The 16811-nt window shown below is 51.6% G+C and overlaps 7 protein-coding genes across 7 annotated transcripts; 5 read left to right on the top strand and 2 right to left on the bottom strand.

Moving 5' to 3' along the window:
* Window positions 1-2557: 2557 nt before the first annotated feature.
* Window positions 2558-3226, top strand: J4E83_007906 (uncharacterized protein; the record flags this gene model as incomplete). Its single annotated transcript, XM_049334804.1, has 1 exon — window positions 2558-3226. The coding sequence occupies one exon, from the start codon at window positions 2558-2560 to the stop codon at window positions 3224-3226; it is 669 nt and encodes a 222-aa protein (XP_049185955.1).
* A 341-nt stretch (window positions 3227-3567) lies between these two features.
* Window positions 3568-4750, bottom strand: J4E83_007905 (uncharacterized protein; the record flags this gene model as incomplete). Its single annotated transcript, XM_049334803.1, has 2 exons — window positions 3568-4280; window positions 4330-4750. 2 exons carry the CDS (start codon window positions 4748-4750, stop codon window positions 3568-3570), a joined length of 1134 nt encoding a protein of 377 aa, XP_049185954.1.
* A 945-nt stretch (window positions 4751-5695) lies between these two features.
* J4E83_007904 (uncharacterized protein) lies at window positions 5696-6722 on the top strand (the record flags this gene model as incomplete). Its single annotated transcript, XM_049334802.1, has 2 exons — window positions 5696-6045; window positions 6095-6722. The coding sequence occupies 2 exons, from the start codon at window positions 5696-5698 to the stop codon at window positions 6720-6722; spliced, it is 978 nt and encodes a 325-aa protein (XP_049185953.1).
* Window positions 6723-8319: 1597 nt separating this feature from the next.
* J4E83_007903 (uncharacterized protein) lies at window positions 8320-10535 on the top strand (the record flags this gene model as incomplete). Its single annotated transcript, XM_049334801.1, has 6 exons — window positions 8320-8379; window positions 8496-8686; window positions 8859-9405; window positions 9490-9630; window positions 9681-10284; window positions 10339-10535. The coding sequence occupies 6 exons, from the start codon at window positions 8320-8322 to the stop codon at window positions 10533-10535; spliced, it is 1740 nt and encodes a 579-aa protein (XP_049185952.1).
* A 639-nt stretch (window positions 10536-11174) lies between these two features.
* On the top strand, window positions 11175-11484 carry J4E83_007902 (uncharacterized protein; the record flags this gene model as incomplete). The annotated part of the gene is made up of 2 exons (XM_049334800.1): window positions 11175-11249; window positions 11308-11484. The coding sequence occupies 2 exons, from the start codon at window positions 11175-11177 to the stop codon at window positions 11482-11484; spliced, it is 252 nt and encodes an 83-aa protein (XP_049185951.1).
* A 1238-nt stretch (window positions 11485-12722) lies between these two features.
* J4E83_007901 (uncharacterized protein) lies at window positions 12723-14608 on the top strand (the record flags this gene model as incomplete). Its single annotated transcript, XM_049334799.1, has 4 exons — window positions 12723-12797; window positions 12963-13246; window positions 13300-13505; window positions 13563-14608. The coding sequence occupies 4 exons, from the start codon at window positions 12723-12725 to the stop codon at window positions 14606-14608; spliced, it is 1611 nt and encodes a 536-aa protein (XP_049185950.1).
* Window positions 14609-14805: 197 nt separating this feature from the next.
* J4E83_007900 (uncharacterized protein) lies at window positions 14806-16678 on the bottom strand (the record flags this gene model as incomplete). The annotated part of the gene is made up of 6 exons (XM_049334798.1): window positions 14806-14857; window positions 14916-15096; window positions 15150-15527; window positions 15580-16113; window positions 16179-16401; window positions 16481-16678. 6 exons carry the CDS (start codon window positions 16676-16678, stop codon window positions 14806-14808), a joined length of 1566 nt encoding a protein of 521 aa, XP_049185949.1.
* Between the last annotated feature and the right edge of the window lie 133 nt (window positions 16679-16811).

The following is a 16811-nucleotide window of genomic DNA, read 5'->3' as shown; positions in this document are numbered from 1 at the left end:
ACCCCACCACCATGCCAAGGTGTAAGCAGGGCTAGCTAATAATAGAGTTTTTCGGGGATCGACGCAGGAACAAAGCAGCTTACATCTGCACGCGAGACGCACAGCGCATATGATAAGGGGACGTCGCCATGGAGATGTCTACCACTTGAAATATGTGCGCGGTGCTGTTTTGCAGTCTCGACCTCGCTGGGCAGATCCGCAAATCGATCACTCCGCTGCGCGTATGCGGGACCATTCGCACCGGCAACCGAAGGAATTTTCCAATGTTTCTATACGAGGTAGGACCGATAGCGTGGAATCGGTCATGCGATGCGACCGGAGCGGAGGTGCGACCTGCATATGTGCCGTCAGAGTACGTGCAGTAGCCGACCTGAACCACATCGTGAACTGATGACGAAGTCCAGACTTGTCTGTCATCAACATGAGTGTTTTGTGGTTGTGGTGGCTGTCGTCCGAAGCTACTTTTCTTTTTCGACCTCGCGTATTGGTTAGTCGCGGCCGCGCCGAAGCGATGTTGCGCTGCTCGTTGGCGTCGGAAGTACCTAGGGCATGCGGAACTTGATATCGCAACCTAACTCCACTTCTCAGCACTCGTACATAGACAAAGACTGGCTATCTGGGTAAATGTAGCGCGACACGGTGCGCCCGCAAATTGTTGACATTGTGTGTATACCTAGGTAGGCTAGGTTTGACTTTCGCAAGGCGTTGCGAGAAGGTGTAGGCTTCTTGCAGTTTGCCTGAGGAAACCAAGAAACAAACCAAACAAATAAATGAGTGTGCTGATTACAGAGAAAAAGACATCTAAAATACCGTTCTCCGCGTTTCATCAACGCTATATCGACACCACAACTCCGATTTAAACATTGCCGACTTCGTCCCTCAGCCTTTCTTATACTCTGGAACATACAAACAACTCTTCCCATCAGCCGCACCTTTGCAACAATCCACCCTGATACTCAGCCCGGCCCTATCAGCCAACTGATCGGGCACGTTCAAACGCGCATTGACACACTTCCCCGAATAATTGTCTGTCAAAGCTGGGTCTCCCTCGCAATTGGGTTGGAAATATATTCTCGTCTCGCAGATCACGTTGTCTGATGCTGGTGGCTGAAAGCTTCCTGCCAAGGCGACGCTTTCCGCGCTGAGAAACCCGCTGAGGAAGTAGTTGGCGTCGACCGCGTCGTAGCATTGTCCGTATCTAACGTCCTGTTCTTTGAACACCGTAGACACATCAGGATCAGGCGGAAATCTTCTCAGACAATCGTTCATCATGAAGACGGTGATTTTGTGGGTTGCGTCGGTTTGGCGGACGTCGAGGGTAGGGGAAGCTGTGAGTGGGCTTGCGAGGCCGATCAACAGCAAGGCCTGCTTGATACGTCAAAAGTCAACATGTGTGTTCTATGACGCCTTGTAATTGGAGGAGTAGGATTTGCACCCAACGTACTGTGATGGAGAGTCTCATGTTCGTATCTGAAGAAAAAAGGTGAGAAGAGACTCGGTAGCTATGTGATTGACGCCTAGTGCTGGTTTTCTCCAGGTAAAGAAGATCTAGCCTTGCTTTATACTACCTCTCTTCGTACAGAATCACGTATATCCTGCCAGATCGCTATCTGCTTGCACGTGAGAAGATCATACCTCAGTGCGACCAAAGGCTTGCATAGCTCCGCAGTAGCTACCCAGAACGAGAAAGTGTGTCCTCTTGCTTTACAAATCAAGTTGCACCAGGTCGGCCTTAAAAGTGACATGTATCGTAAGCCGCCTCCGCACGTTCGAATCGTTCAAAGGCTTCCAAGCACTATGTTTTGTACGACAGGATCACAATGGGTCGTGGCTGAGCTACTCATGGTATGTGCTACCCCAGATTTGTGTCAGACAAAGAAGCGCGAATCCCGATGCTTCGCATGTGCGGCCAGAGTCGGGGAACTTTGGGGTTAGAAGTAATCCCTATGTTCTTTGATGGTCAGCGGCTTGACGCCTTGGAGACACAAACATAATCACTATTTGCGTTCCCAATAACTGCGTGGTACGAGGTAGTGAGATGGAACACAGTTTTTGCAACGAGCAGACTCCCGGTTCTGGCATGTTCGACTTTCTCATTATCAACGTAATGAGTAATATGTTGATTTCAAAGAGAAGCGGTCTGGGCGGTGGACGTCCACTTCGCACTGATCACAATGCACCATGTGAAAACACATACAATACGTTGGACATATGAATGCGGACTTCCCATGTGATTGCGGTATTCCGCTGCAAGTGCGGAATTCCCAAGATCACCAAACAGACAGAATACTGGGTAAGGTACTCATTAAACACATCGTCACCATCGAAGGTATCTCCGTTGAACACCTCAGTGCCTTTGTGGCTCTTCTATTCGACAGTCACCTGTGTTTCCTATCACCACCTGATTCGACATTACGCCCGGAGTTAGTGTTGCCCCATCGCAACACGCATCAGCGCACTGATAAGCTGACTTCGTTTGCAGCATCACTCACAGGGAATAACCACGCATATCTTCAGCCATCGTTCTGAGCAGCTGCTCGTTGAACAATCCGCCGCCATGTCTGAAACACCCGAACGTATCGTCGAACACGCCTACGACCATATTGCACAATGGTATCTAGAATGGGTCGAAAGCGATAGGTCACCACGCGAAAGGTACACAAGGAAACTACTTGACAGTCTGCCACCTTCCCCAAGCGTTCTAGAACTCGGCTGTGGCCCAGGCGTACCAGTACTGAGCATGCTGGTTGACCACGGAGCTCGAGTGACAGCCAACGACATTTCTGCAAAGCAAATCGAGATGGCTAAGGCTCGGTGTCCACGTGCAAAGCTCGTCGCTGGCAATATGACCACACTCGTGTTCGAACCCGAGAGCTTCCACGGCGTACTCAGCTTCTACACACTCTTCCACCTACCTCGCTCCCAGCTGAAGGATGTGCTCATGAAGATCTATGGCTGGATGAAGCCTGGTGGTCTCTTCGCTTTCAACCTCGCAGGCATTGATGAAGAAGAGATACATGGCGAGATGATGGGATTTGGGATGTTCTGGAGCGGTTATGGGTTGCACGAGAATTGCGACATGCTGGAACAAGTAGGCTTCGAGCTGTTAGAGGTGGAGAAAGTAAAGGCAGGCGATGGCAATTTGAACGAGGATGAACCAGACTACGACTCTGAGTTTGTTTGGGTGATGGCGCGGAAGCCAGAGGTTGATAAGAGGAAGATGTAGCAAAAGACTCAAATGAAGCTCAACTTTGTATACCGCAATGAGTGGCGCTTAGTTCCATATGCACTAACACGCGTTTGGTGCGCCAGCGCCCCAAAGTATGCTTGTTCCAGGCGTTGATGACCTCAATCCTAATACAACATCTCGTGTCGACGGGCCTTACACATTCTTCCTAGAATTGCGCTGCCAACCTGTCTTAAACTTCCCCATGCCCATTCTAGGAAACACATGCGCCTCGGTGTTGAACACTACGTGAGTGAGGGGAAGAACGTCGTCCGGTGAGAAGAGCAGGTATAGATACTTGAGCGTTTCGGCCTAGCAGAACATGTCAGTACGAAGACTATCTACATCAACGCGTCACGTACCAGCCAAAAGCTCTCCATGTTGTCTCGTCGCGGAGGCGGAATAGCATTCACGTTATTGAGAGAAGTGAACCCCTCTCCTAGCGGCACGGTCGAGTAGTCTAGGAAGGCTTGGAAGATTTCCCAACCCCATTCTCGGTAAATGGGGTCTTTTGTAATACGCCACATCATGAACAGACTCTCGACAGTCTCCGGCCGCTGAAGGTTATGTGCATCAAGGGGTTTGATGTTGAAGTCTTTTTTCCAGACCTCTTCCGAGTTCGAGCTTCGCTCCAAGGGCGCGCGTGGCATCCCTTTCCTAGACTGCAACGACTCGTCGCTTGCACGGAACCAAACGATTTCTGGCGCTATACCGGTGTCGGTCACTTTGTACATGCCCCAGCAGGTCTTTGTAAGCGCCCTTGCCAATTCCATCTGTTGCGACTTCTCGGTGTTCCAGCTGGGTAGGCGGCGGGCTTCAGCCTCGGTGAGCCCGTTTGTGGCTCCGAGTGCGATGGTACCGGGAAGGAAGCAAACGAGATGATCCATCTTTGGTGACAGAGAGCCGCCAATTCCGTTGGGTAATTCAGCGACGATGCTGAGCTTTGCATGCTTGGTAGGAATGATGAGATGTTTCTGGATGCCTGTCAGAGCCTCCTCCCACATCTGGAGGTAGATCGGCTCGGAAGTCTGTAGGTACTGCTTGATGAGATACTCTGCGATAATTAGTATGGAACCAACAACTGGATGCATTAGAAAGCTTACCATAGTACGAGTCGCCTCGACTTCCAAGACGTATCTCTCGTGTTGTAAATTGACCGGAATGGGGCGTGATAAAGATCGGGACTAGACCGTCGTGCACGTTGACACTGTCGACAACCTCCATGACCTTTTCCGCTTTTCGCCAGTATATCTCGTTGCCAGTAACGTTCGATAGGTATTTCATCTCGATCTGTAGTGTTGTCGCTTCGGCCGTCGATGAAGCTCCACCATCAGCGTGTGATACAAGCCCTCTTCGGCTTGCCAAGTGGATGCTTGCGTATGGTATACCGGACGGCGAATCGTATGCGCCGAGAAGTCTGTCGGCTAGATCCACAGCCTTGGTGAGATAGATGCTGTCTCTTCGCGAAGAGACACCGGGCAGCACTGTCGTGAGATAGTGCGCAGAGAGGAGACCGCCCAACATACGAATCGTGGTCTCGAACGTATTAACATCTTGATCTTGCTCGTAATCTAGACTGCGGTGCAACCAAATCCTTGCATCAGCTAGTTGCGATGTAAGATTCATGATCATCATCGTGTCGAGGCTATCAACGATAATCCAACCCAAGCCTTTGGGACTCATCATTGAGCCTTTCTTGGCGATGGGGTGGAACTGATCACATCCTGCATAATGTATAAGCGTGAGATTCCTTCGGCGGGAAAGGGCTCACACACCCCAAGCGTATTTGGAATACGCGTCCCAGCTACTGACAAAAGCATCTTTGACTTGCTGCCGTCGATTTTCCCACTCGCTAGCCGGGGTGGGCAGCCACTTCCGAGTAAGAGTCGAAGGGATGGCTTGTGTTGAAAGCCAAAGGCAGACAGAGGCTCCGAGGACAATCGCAGCTGTGATGTATGGCGTTTTGGAAAACGACCAGGGAAATGAAATTGGCGAGGATGTCGTATGGCCATTAGCCTTTCGAGCATGGCTCGCCTCGCGTTTGCGATTGCGCACAGAAGAACGCGACATACTAAGAAGTCGAGGTTTGATGAGTAGTGAAGAAGTAGAATCGAGTTTCCAAAGGTAGGCATTGTTGGCATCCCCCTTCGGTTCGACAGAAGGATTACAACCACGCCACACTCTCACGTTAGCGCCGGGAATTGAAACCGTGCGTACTGCATATCTGGAATGATGATGGCAGCAGGCTAATCAGAAGGCGATTCGATGATCAAAGCGTTCGCGAACCAATACAAGTGACATCCATTTTCCATGCGGCGCGGGCGTGTGAACGCGCTTAGGGGACGCGCCTGATCCCCTGCCCTGGTACCATGAAGTGAGACTCCGTCAGTGATACCCATCGTCTCGTAGACGAGACCGGCCTTTTAACCCATACAGCTCAGATAATCCAACCCCGGAGGTTACTGTACGATGGCAGATCTCTCTTTGATGCCAGCTACGCCTGTGACTCACGCTGGTGAAGTAACCTCATGGATTCCGCTCACAAGTACCTTCACGCCATCGTCTGGCTGCGAATCCATCTTCCGGCTCAACGGACCCAGTCTGGTAGCGTTTGATCCAGGCTACGGTCTCGACATCGATGAGGATGTCGACTGCGTACCTTCCGCAGTGACAACGTGGTGGGAACAGGCGCGACTGGGTGTCGGTGGTGAAGAGCATACAGCGCTGAGCATTCAGCCCCTAATATGCCCGAATCTGTGGACGACCGTCATGACCTACGTTACGGATACCTCCACAACCCAGATAATGTGCTGTCCCTCGTAAGTTAGCCATGCTCATCCTTTCGGCCTTGAACTCACTCGCTCATAGAGGCTACACCAACCCGTTCCACACAAGCGGCCCCGTCAACGGTGATTGCGTCTCAACCGTCTCCAAGGGTATGGTCTTGACATATGCATCTACACCTTATGGCTCGTCCAACGACTGGACTATTGAGACAACGACGGCAGCGCGATATTCAAGTGTCGGAGCTATCGCAGTAGTGGGCTTCAACGTCGCTCGTGCACCTCCGACCTCTACACCAAGCCCTTCCGGTGGTTCTACAAGCTTCGCAAGCTCGTCCTTCACATCCGCATCGCCAGCTATGTCGACAAGCGCCCCGTCACCAACTTCGTCCGGTTCGAACGGCCCTGCCAAAGACGGCGGAATGTCAACAGGCGAGAAGATCGGTATTGGCTTGGGTGTTACACTCGGTGTGATCGGTACTGCGGCGCTCATCTTTGCCGTGCTGTTGCTTCGCCGAAGGAATGGAAAGCGAGCAAACACACCTAACGCCTCCGTTCCGGTGGCCGAAAGCGAACCCAAACCGATGGAAACATATCAATACCCTCAACAATACGAATATCAAGTCTCTGAGCTCCAGGGTCATTATCAACCTCACGAACTACCCTCTCAAGAGCCTAAGTCTCCAGTCGAGATGGGATACCCTGGTCGATAGTAGGCGTTTTGGGAAAGCGGTCGTATATTTCATGCCTTCTGTCAAGCATACCAGATTCCGGGTCAGGGCGTGGCTGGCCCACGAAGCAGGAGGATGCGGGCCTAGGGAAGTGCTCAAGCGCGCATTATGGTCGCCCAACGCGTTCACTCGGGTCCCGCTTTACCGGTGATACTTATTCTTGGCCCAAATCTGCTAGAGTGTCGCAACACTGGTAGTAGCGCATTCTTGCTGAGAGTTCGATGGACTCTGGAACGGGACGAGCACCATCAAAACCTTTGCGTCCGGACATTCCGTTCTCCATCTTCTTTTCTTAGGCTTTCAGCCTTTCTTGATTTGTTACATTCTATTGTTTTTCTTTCCTGAAGCATGCTGTATGATAATGGTGACGGTTGCTGAGCGGAAGTTCGTGTGGGTGGTTGGACTTTGACAGAGCAACGAGGCCACGTTATTGACCAGGTTCCATTGGCTTGGCGTACGTCGAATGAACAACCTTCTTGCACGTTCTGTATGCGCTTTCGCAGAATACCATCCTGCCAACGCCTGCCAGCCAAGATGACTCCCGCTTCGCTGGGCGCGTCTGCGACTGGTGTTCGAGATAATCGCTGGACACCACTCTGATACCCAAGATCTGGAGGCGTACTTCAACCTCGCTATGCATTCTCGTCCTCCATCGCTCATCGGTCTCTTTACATCATACCGTCATCGAAATCCATCTCCTATCGCGTTCTGAAAAAGAGGACACGTTGCGCAAATAGCGCAATAGCTGACAGTCGGCTTAAACGGCCAATTCGGACGAGCCGGCGATTCCCATAGTGCGCATACGATCCCAAAGAAGCGCAAAACGCGACATACGTAAGCGGTTGCGTCAGTGCCTGAGGTACCTGCAGAAAAGACACCAGGCAGCAACGTTTGGAAACGCCTCAAGTTGTGTTTGTCACGTCTTGTCGCGTTCCTGGTGATATCAGAAAGGGGACGAAAGCATGCTGCGCCACTGTTTTGGGCGCAGCGCTAAGCCCAATCTGGTGGTGCTTGCGAGAAAAATCAACCACCACAACGGCTGCTTCCTGCGGTGGGCATCTCGGTGCGGCAGACCAATCGACTCGGACTGCCATGCTATCCCTCGTCCGGTTTCAGAATGAAGTTTGCAGCCCTGTCATCGCCTTCTTGCTCTTCTGATAGGTCCATGCAAATACGCTGCTTACAAGCTTGGTGGTCCGATCGCGAATTCTTTCCCTAGCGAGTCTTCGCACTGCCGGCCGAACGCCTTGTCCAACCTACGTCGACGTCAATTTCCTGAGCTTATCGTCGCGTACCTCGGTGCATGGGAGTCGGCCTTGCGCTCATCTACAGAGCTTGTCAGATATAGGCGAGCTGAAGCTTGTCGCTTGAATCATTTGGTAATATAGGCTTGATCGTAGTCGTAGGCTTCAGAGGCGGAGTTGCCTGAAATCCGATTAGGAATATCGTTGTTTACCTACGGCATCTTTATAGTCAGAACCGAAGGCCCGAATCTGGAAGGCAATTGTTGTCTTTGGTGCCTGAGTCTTGTCCCTGTCGCCTTCTTCTATTCTTCCATTCCTTAGAATACCGTATCACGATGGTCTACACCGGAAAGCCGAGCCGGGGGTGTGGGATGTGTAAAAGCCGCCGAATAAAGGTATGTATTACCTCGCGACAATTACTCTATTCCCTTGACTAGCGATCTCGCCTCCGAGCGTATTCGGATGCGCCTGCTTGAGGCCGCGTTTTGGCTCGCCTACTGACTGTGCATAGTGCGACGAGAAACGACCAACATGTGGCAACTGCAAAAAGTCCGCCCGAGTATGTCCCGGCTATCCTGATGATTTCGACCTGGTCTTTCGAGATGAAAACAAAGCTATGGCCAAGAAGGCGAGGAAGTCTTCCGGAACAACCGCGTCGAGCAATACCAACGGTGCGTCAAGCTCCAGCACTTCTCCGCATCTGTATGTACTACACCATTCTGCTCATGTCGATCCGCTTTGTGCCCGGGGATGCCGATAAGCTTTGCCGAGCAAATGGGTACCCTCGCCGGCGGTATGCGTTCTGAAGGCGTTCGCATGTGATTGTCGCAAGCCGAAGACCCACATTGCAATTTGTACGCGCTAACACGAATAGGTCACCTTCTTCGACGTTGGATGTATCACCAGGAGAGAATGCAGTACCGGGGGAGAAAGCCTTTCAAATAATCACTTCTCGATCAAGAATACCCTCAGACTTGAGCCCATCACAACAAATACTTGCTCTGTCCAACTATACAACACCACCACTGTCTCTAGACCAGTCTTTCGACTTCGAAGCGTTCGTGTGGAATCTGGAAAACGCAGTACCGCCAACCATAACACTCGCGCCAGAATGCGAGGCCGTGCCGTTCTTCTTCAAGAACTTCATCACCCTGCCACAACAGGCCGAAAGCACACGAGGATACCTAGAATATCTGGTGCCACTCTACAATCGTGCCCGCCCATCTTCGGTCCTCCATTTGGCTACTACTGCTGTTGCGATGGCAACATGCGGTCAGTATCCTGGCCGACAACAGCTCCTCCGTGAAGCGGTAACCACCTACGGCAAGGCTATCAAGAAACTGAACGACGATCTGAAAGATCCCGCGATGGCGAAGAGCGATGAGACGGTACTGGCTGTTCTCATGTTTTCATTATATGAAGTAAGTGGTCGAGCCATCTCTTCCAGGCCTCCAAAAGCCTGGTTGTCTATCCCCAGATGCATATGTTGGGCTAACAGACATCAGACCATAATGAGTACAGACGACACTATCACAGCATGGGGAAATCATGTCGACGGTGCTGTGGCATTAACGAAACTAAGAGGAATCGAACAGTTCAACGATCCAATGTCACATGCAATGTTCCGCGCCGTGCGAACAATGATGGTAAATACCAATAACACATCTTTTGCATACCATAATTTAACGAAGAACAGATTACAAGCTGCGTTCAACGCTCGAAACCCATCGACTCTTTTCCTGGTATCGGAGGTTGGGTCGGCAACGGCGACATTTCAGAAGAAAACGCTGCCAATCGGCTGACACTCATCTGTATCGACCTTCCAAACCTCCGCGCCCGTGCAAATATCCTCACTACCACACCATACGACCCCGCCTACGAATCAGAAGCGAAGCAAATCCTCGACCTTGCGCAAATGGTCGACGGAAACCTCGAAGAGTGGTACCGTACCCTGCCTCCAGAATGGAAACATCGGATCATCGGCGTCTCCAGCGATCCAATCGCACCCGAGGAGATCGCGCTGGCCGAAAGATGGCCAGGCGAGCAACATGTATATCATGACGTATCGTTGGCGAGTATAATGAACGACTACCGCGTTTGTCGGATATTCTGTCGAAGAGTCATCATGGCATGTGTGACATGGCTCAGCATCGGTGGCAACTATGCAGATGGCGATGAGACGTGGAGTAGGAGCGTGTTTGTCATTCAGATGATGGTGGACGAGATTAGTGCATGTGTGCCATTTCACATGAACTACGAGTTGCAACCCGTGGCGAAGGAAATGGGTCAAGAGCAAAATGGTATGTTGAAGTCCTACTAACATGATGTGAAGCATGGCGCTAACTCTTTTGCAGCTGCGGAGGCATTCGGCGGATACTCGCTGGTGTGGCCACTATACGTCGCAGCAAACGCCGAAACCGTACCACAAGAGCAACGCGACTGGCTGCTCGGTCGACTGTCCATTATTGGCACGAAGTTTGGGCTGAGTAGTGCTCAGGTGCTGGTATTAGCGAGGAGACATGTTCTGACATGTGGCCCCATGTTCCCTTGACGAAGGCCAGGATGGGGCAAGGGATCTGTAAGAATATGTGGAGGAAAGAAAACATTCCAGTTCGTGGTCGGTAGCATCGCACCTGTATTATACCTAGGTTCTAAGATAACAGTAAATGGGACTTTGCGGAGGATCTAATATGAGCCGAATGTTTTGTTCCATGGATCATCATCCGTATCTAGTAAGTGTTCATGTGACCCACGCGTTCGACGCGGATGATCAGTGGAGACATGCAACATGTCAATCGTCAGGCGTCCTAAGCGAAGACCTCATGATAAGAAGACATCACCAGCACCCATCATGCCAGAATCAAAAAGATGTTCCTGGCCGCTCACATGTCCGACTTTTGATCGAGGCATCATCCGCGGCGATCAACGCGGCCCGTTTCCGTGCCAAGGCTGACCCTTCAATTCGTGTTCGGGGTTTCATCTGCTCAGCCACAGCCACGGCATCTATAGCGACTGTGGGCCCCTAGCCCTTCAACAATTTGCACAAACTTGGAAGATTTCTCCCTTGAAGTCTATCTGTATCCCTCCATCACCAGCCTCATTCACAGACGCACTCGCCTCTCGCAAGGTTTACCCCGCCACACGACCCTCAGCGCAACACCAGCCTCGCTACGTCATCACCACCACAACCATGGGCGCATTGAACCTCATCCCGCTCTTCGTTCTCTTCGCGGTGGTCGGAGGCGTAGGATGGGTCGGTTATCAGGTAATTTATCTCCCCGAAAATGCGCGCGCACGGAATGCTAAGCCATGCGCCACTACAGATCTTCCTCTACTCCAACGAGCTCGCCGAGCGCGGTGTCAAGAAGATGGAGAAGAAGAACGTTGTCTTCACCAAAGATGGCGCTAAGGTCGGAGTCAAGGAAGTCAATGCAGAAGACTATGCGGATAAGACGCAACGTGCCTTCGTCAAGACATGGAATACTGCGCATGAAGGGTAGGTCGTCATGAAGGATTATAGGGCATCATTGCTGACTACATGATAGGGGATCCCCAGCTGCGCGAAGACCTACGAGGTAGTCACAAGGCGATACATGAGACGAGTGCGAACGGACCTTTCTTTTCTACGATACCTTTTTCCTTTGGGCATGCGCGGTCGATATCGCGTTATTGGCATCGGCCGTCGCGAGGATGATGGGAAGATTACACGGACAGGCGTCATGAGGCCTACATATCGATACGGCAACGATGATTGACGCTTGCGGCGACACATTCGGTGCATCCATATGCAGTACTTCTAGGCAGGATAATGAAGAGACGATGCTTATCGAGGCCCTATGAACATGGCACGCTTCTTTCGTACTGCTAACCGCTCGTGCGATAGGTTCTCGCTGCCAAGTAGCACCAAGTACCGAACACTATCGCTTCCAAGTTTCCTCACTGAGCAGTACCTGCCGACGTCACCTCGAAAGACTTGTGCAGACTGGAGTTTGATCCGATTACGCGTCCACTCATGGCGATAAGCATACAAGAGCGATCGAACATGCGCTTCGAGCAGTGCTCCGACATGCCGAATCTTGATTGCTGCTCGTACCCAGCTCAACAGCAGCTTCGATTGGCAGCGGATCTATCCTATTCGACTATGTACCCCCATAAGACCGCTGTTGGGAGCGGGGTACATTCGAAGCCTGCATTCTTGGCCGTGGACGTTTCATCTAGACCCCCGGATTGATGTATATCGCTCATCGGTCAGCATCACATGTCACAACATGCACATCGAACCCCCAATACAATCGTCTTGCATCGGGGTTACTAGCACGGTGGGCATCCCACGCACCGCGACGGGAACGATACAAGAACGACGTTCGGGGTATAAGGCTTATGGGCCGAAGAGGTGGGGCAGGCGGGGTGTAAATTACAGTCTGGCCGATTCTTACGAGCTGTTAGAGGGGTGCATCGAGTTTAAAGGTGATGATCAGATATCGATTCGCGCTAGCCTGCTTATGCCAGCACCAGCCTGAGGATCAACGACTCTCGCGCACGGACGTTCGATGAACAAAACCATGTCGTGAACTTTGTTGATAACTAGCCCAAGGGTATTAGGCGGTCGTTCTACGGTCTTTATGATTAACCCGGCAGATGATGCGTTGCTCCATGAGATCTTCAAGTCAAACCCCGCCTACCAGATACATAACGCGGGGAGTATCTTCATTCAAGACAGTATCGCCCAAGTCCAACCATGACGGTTTTGACGAGTATCTCAACGACTGGACTTACGCTGTTTAGCTTGAAAGGGATTTTCAATGCGTTCGAAGTGGTTTTAGCGTCAGTGAGTACACACCTCACGTTCCTGAGGTTGCCATCACCCTTGCCCTGGCATCTGACATCCGTCTCACGATCGTGACATGAGGAGACTACCTAACCCCCTGACTACCACATTGATGCGACTCACCTATAAAGCTTCACTGACTCCGAATAGGCCATTATCTACGGTACCTGCACAGTAGTATACAACATCTTTTTCCATCCTCTCAGGCACATCCCTGGTCCCCTCTTCGCACGCGCCACCGGTCTATGTTTCGCGCTACACATACGCGATGGTAGTGTGGTCAAATGGATCAAAGAATGCCACGAAAAATACGGCGATGCAGTGCGTCTAGAACCGAATGAAGTCAGTTTCATCTCAGGAGAGACTGCGTGGCAGGATATCTACGGCCACAAAACGGATAGAAGCAGAAACTTTGTCAAGGACCTGAAGTGGTTGTAGGTTAATTTCATTTGAAGCTATGAGCGAGAAAACGCTGATGACAAGATAGCCCCCGGCCTGTCAATGGCGTCTTGTCACTTCTCATAGCAGACGAAGAGGGGCATCCGCGGATGCGACGTAGCTTATCGCACGCTTTCAGCGACAAGGCTCTACGAGGACAGGAAAGTCTCATACAGTCTTATGTTGATCTTCTGGTACAACGCCTGGGCGAACACGCTGCCGAGGACACGGATGTCGATATCAGGACATGGTACAGTGCGTGATCCAAGTAGCGCTCTCTTCTTCAGAACTCAGACTGACCATATATGACAGACTTCACGACCTTTGACATCATATCCGACCTCACATTCGGCGAACCCCTCTACTGCCTCCGCGACTCCAAAGAACACCTCTGGATCTCCATCACCCTCCGCAGCCTCCAAGCCATCGCCCTCCACGTCTCACGAGGCAAGCACTTCACATTCCGCTACCTCGACCTCATCCGCAGTCTCTTCACCGACAACACAGGCCCCATGCGCGCACGCTACGAATTCGCGAAACGCGCACACGACATGGTCAGCAAGCGACTCGAGAAGATCCAAAGCGGAGAGGACACACGCCCCGATTTCTTCACGCACATAATCAAGAACCAAGAGAAAGAAAGCACACGTCTCACCCGCGCGGAAATGGATAGTAATGCTGTTTCGTTCCTCATCGCAGGCAGCGAGACGAGCGCTACGGCTCTGGCGGGTGCGACGTACCTCCTCCTCCGCAACCCACAGCCGTACAGGAAACTCGTTACAGAGATCCGGTCGCGCTTCTCCTCTGCGGACCAAATTACCGTTGACGAAGTCAATAAATTGGATTACCTCATTGCTGTCTTCCAGGAAGCGCTGAGGTACTACCCGCCTGCTGCTACAGGCCTTGCTCGTGTGGTGCCGGCGGGTGGTGATCGGGTGTCAGGCTACTACGTCCCTGGCGGGGCGTCGGTATATGTGTCGATGCATGCCATGGGCCATTCTGAGCGTAACTGGCGGGATCCGGATGCATTTGTGCCGGAGAGGTGGTTGGGAGATGAGCGGTACGCGGATGATAAGAGGGCGAGCCATCAGCCATTTAGCTTTGGGCCGAGGAATTGTATTGGGAAGACGTATGTTGCACCCTCTCTACTTGCCACTTCTTGTTTCTACGGACGTCGGACTGACATCACCGTCTCTAGTCTTGCACATGCGGAAACGCGCCTCATTCTCACCAAGGTGCTTTTCACTTATGATCTGGAACTCGTGGACAAAGAGAGGGATTGGATGGACCAGAAGGTTTTTGCGCTTTGGGATAAAGGGCCTATGATGGTCAAAGTGAAGCCTGCACAGCAGCCGTGAGGTGTGGTGTTGCAGCATGACGCGTTGGCATTGTCGATTTCTTTTCGGGCTAGCTGACTTGCCACAACGGAGGCATGTGTTGATCTTCACGAATGGGAATGCGATTTCGATTTCATCAGCGGTATAATGGAGTTAGATACTTCTATCATCTATAACGGTTCCGCTTCACATTCATCTCGTGCGTTCCAAGACACTTCCTACAATGTGTAAATGAACTCTGGGTTTTCTCTGTCGGTAAGATCGAGCCATCTGCACTCAATATTAGCGCATGTACACATTGATAATGCATCTGAGCGATCAGACTTACTCTTGGTTCTCAAGTTTGACGTATCCAGGGTCAGCACGAATCAGCGCCTTCTTCTTATTCTGCCTGACGCAGTAGAAGTGGATGAATGCTATGATACCCAAGCAAACGCCATAACAGACGATGATCGTGATCTCGGCGGAGACGTAACGAGGCGCGTCTTGCTGGCGGAAAGTTTGGGGGCCTATATTCCATCATATTAGCCGGATTCGTCTCAAGCACAGAGGTAGCACATACCGATAATATTCCCAGCACAATACCCAATCAAGTACATAGCCGCCACAGTCGTTTTCTTCGTATAGCCCGCTACATTACTCGAGATTAGACTTAGCAAGGCGACGAATGGGGTGGGGCTGGCTTGGGTGAGATAGTAGCCAGCGAGGCGACCGGAGTTGTTGGTCAGAGGTAGTGCAACGATGAGGATCATGCCGACCATGGCAGTGGTAAGACCGATCATGGATATGAGGAGGCGGTAGCCGTATTTGTCGCCTGCCCAGCCGCAGGCAATGAGGAAGACGACTTCGACGGCGCCGCCTGGGGTGCCGTAGAGGAGCGACTCTTCTGGCGTGTACCCGAAGCCGACGATGAGTTGAGAGAAGAAGTTTGAGATGCCGCCTTGGTGGGGTGTCAGCAGTTGTTCTGGTCCGGCTTGTGGATGTTGGCTTACCATTGGGAATATCAGCGATGAGCGCGTAGAAGAAGAATGCCCAGCTCAACGGATCGACCAACGCCTCCTTCAACTGATACCACTTGAAGTGCTTGTTACCCACACCCTGCGCGTTAATCCTAATACGCTCAATCGCCAAAACCCGATCCTCCTTACTCAACCACCTACAGTTCAACTGGTTATCCGGCACTATCCACAGAAACGCGATACCAAGACACGTAGTAAGCAGTCCCGTAACCAAGAAAACAATCTTCCAAGGCTCCATGATAGTTCCGTACTTGCGACATCCCACAGCAATGCCATACGCAACGCAGCCGCCGAAGATCTGCGCAAAGCCGTTGAAACTGAACCAGATGGCTGTGCGTGAACCTTGCTCTTTCTTGGTGTACCACTGTGAGGTGAAGAGGGCGAAACCGGGGGTTACGGCTGCTTCGAAGACGCCGAGGAAGAAGCGGATGGCGATTGCTCCCGCGTAGTTTTCTACGGCTGCGAAACAGGACAGGACCAGGCCCCACATGATGATGTTAAAGGCCGCTTGGATATGTTAGCCCTATCGCAACACGCTGGAAAGCCAAAGCATGAAGTGGAAGGAGACGTACAGTATTTTCCCAAAGGCAAGACTTGCAGTAGACGCGTGGTAGGATACTCCCAAGCGATATATCCAAAGTAGAACATACTACCCAGCCACGAGTACTGGTCTCCAACGAGACCGATACCAGATTCTAGTATGTTGTCCGAAGGAGGGAGTTTCAGACCCATGATACTTGCGTAACTCAATGTGGTCTTGTCGAGGTAGTTGAGCCCGTAAACTATGCACATGATCTGTAAACATCGTTAGCTCGCTTCTAGTCATGCCAACGAACGAATCGATAATTTTCAGAACAGGGAAAAATGAACGTACGGGTATCATATGCATATCAATCTTCCTCAGCAGCGCTTTGCTCTTCTCTTCCGTCAACTCCACAACCTGACCCTCCATGCCCTCAAACGCCTTCATCGCCGCATCGGCATCGTGTGAATGCTTCAAGAGTTTCTCGTCGAGAACTTTCTTGAGGCCTTTGCCGTTGTCTTCGACAATCGGTTCTTTCTCGACATCCATGGGCGCGGGATGCGGTGAAGTAGGTGGGTGGTCGGTCGCTGACGCCATGACGTGATATCACGAGAGCGCTCGATCGCTTCAAATAGTCGACTCAACTAGAGAACAAAGATGCGCAACACTCAGTCGCAAAAGC

Source organism: Alternaria metachromatica (assembly GCF_023757995.1).
Source record: "Alternaria metachromatica strain BMP 0045 chromosome Unknown scaffold_21, whole genome shotgun sequence".
NCBI lineage: Eukaryota > Fungi > Ascomycota > Dothideomycetes > Pleosporales > Pleosporaceae > Alternaria > Alternaria metachromatica.
The sequence above is the reverse complement of the archived record's forward strand: the minus strand, read 5'-3'. Positions and strand labels throughout refer to the sequence as shown.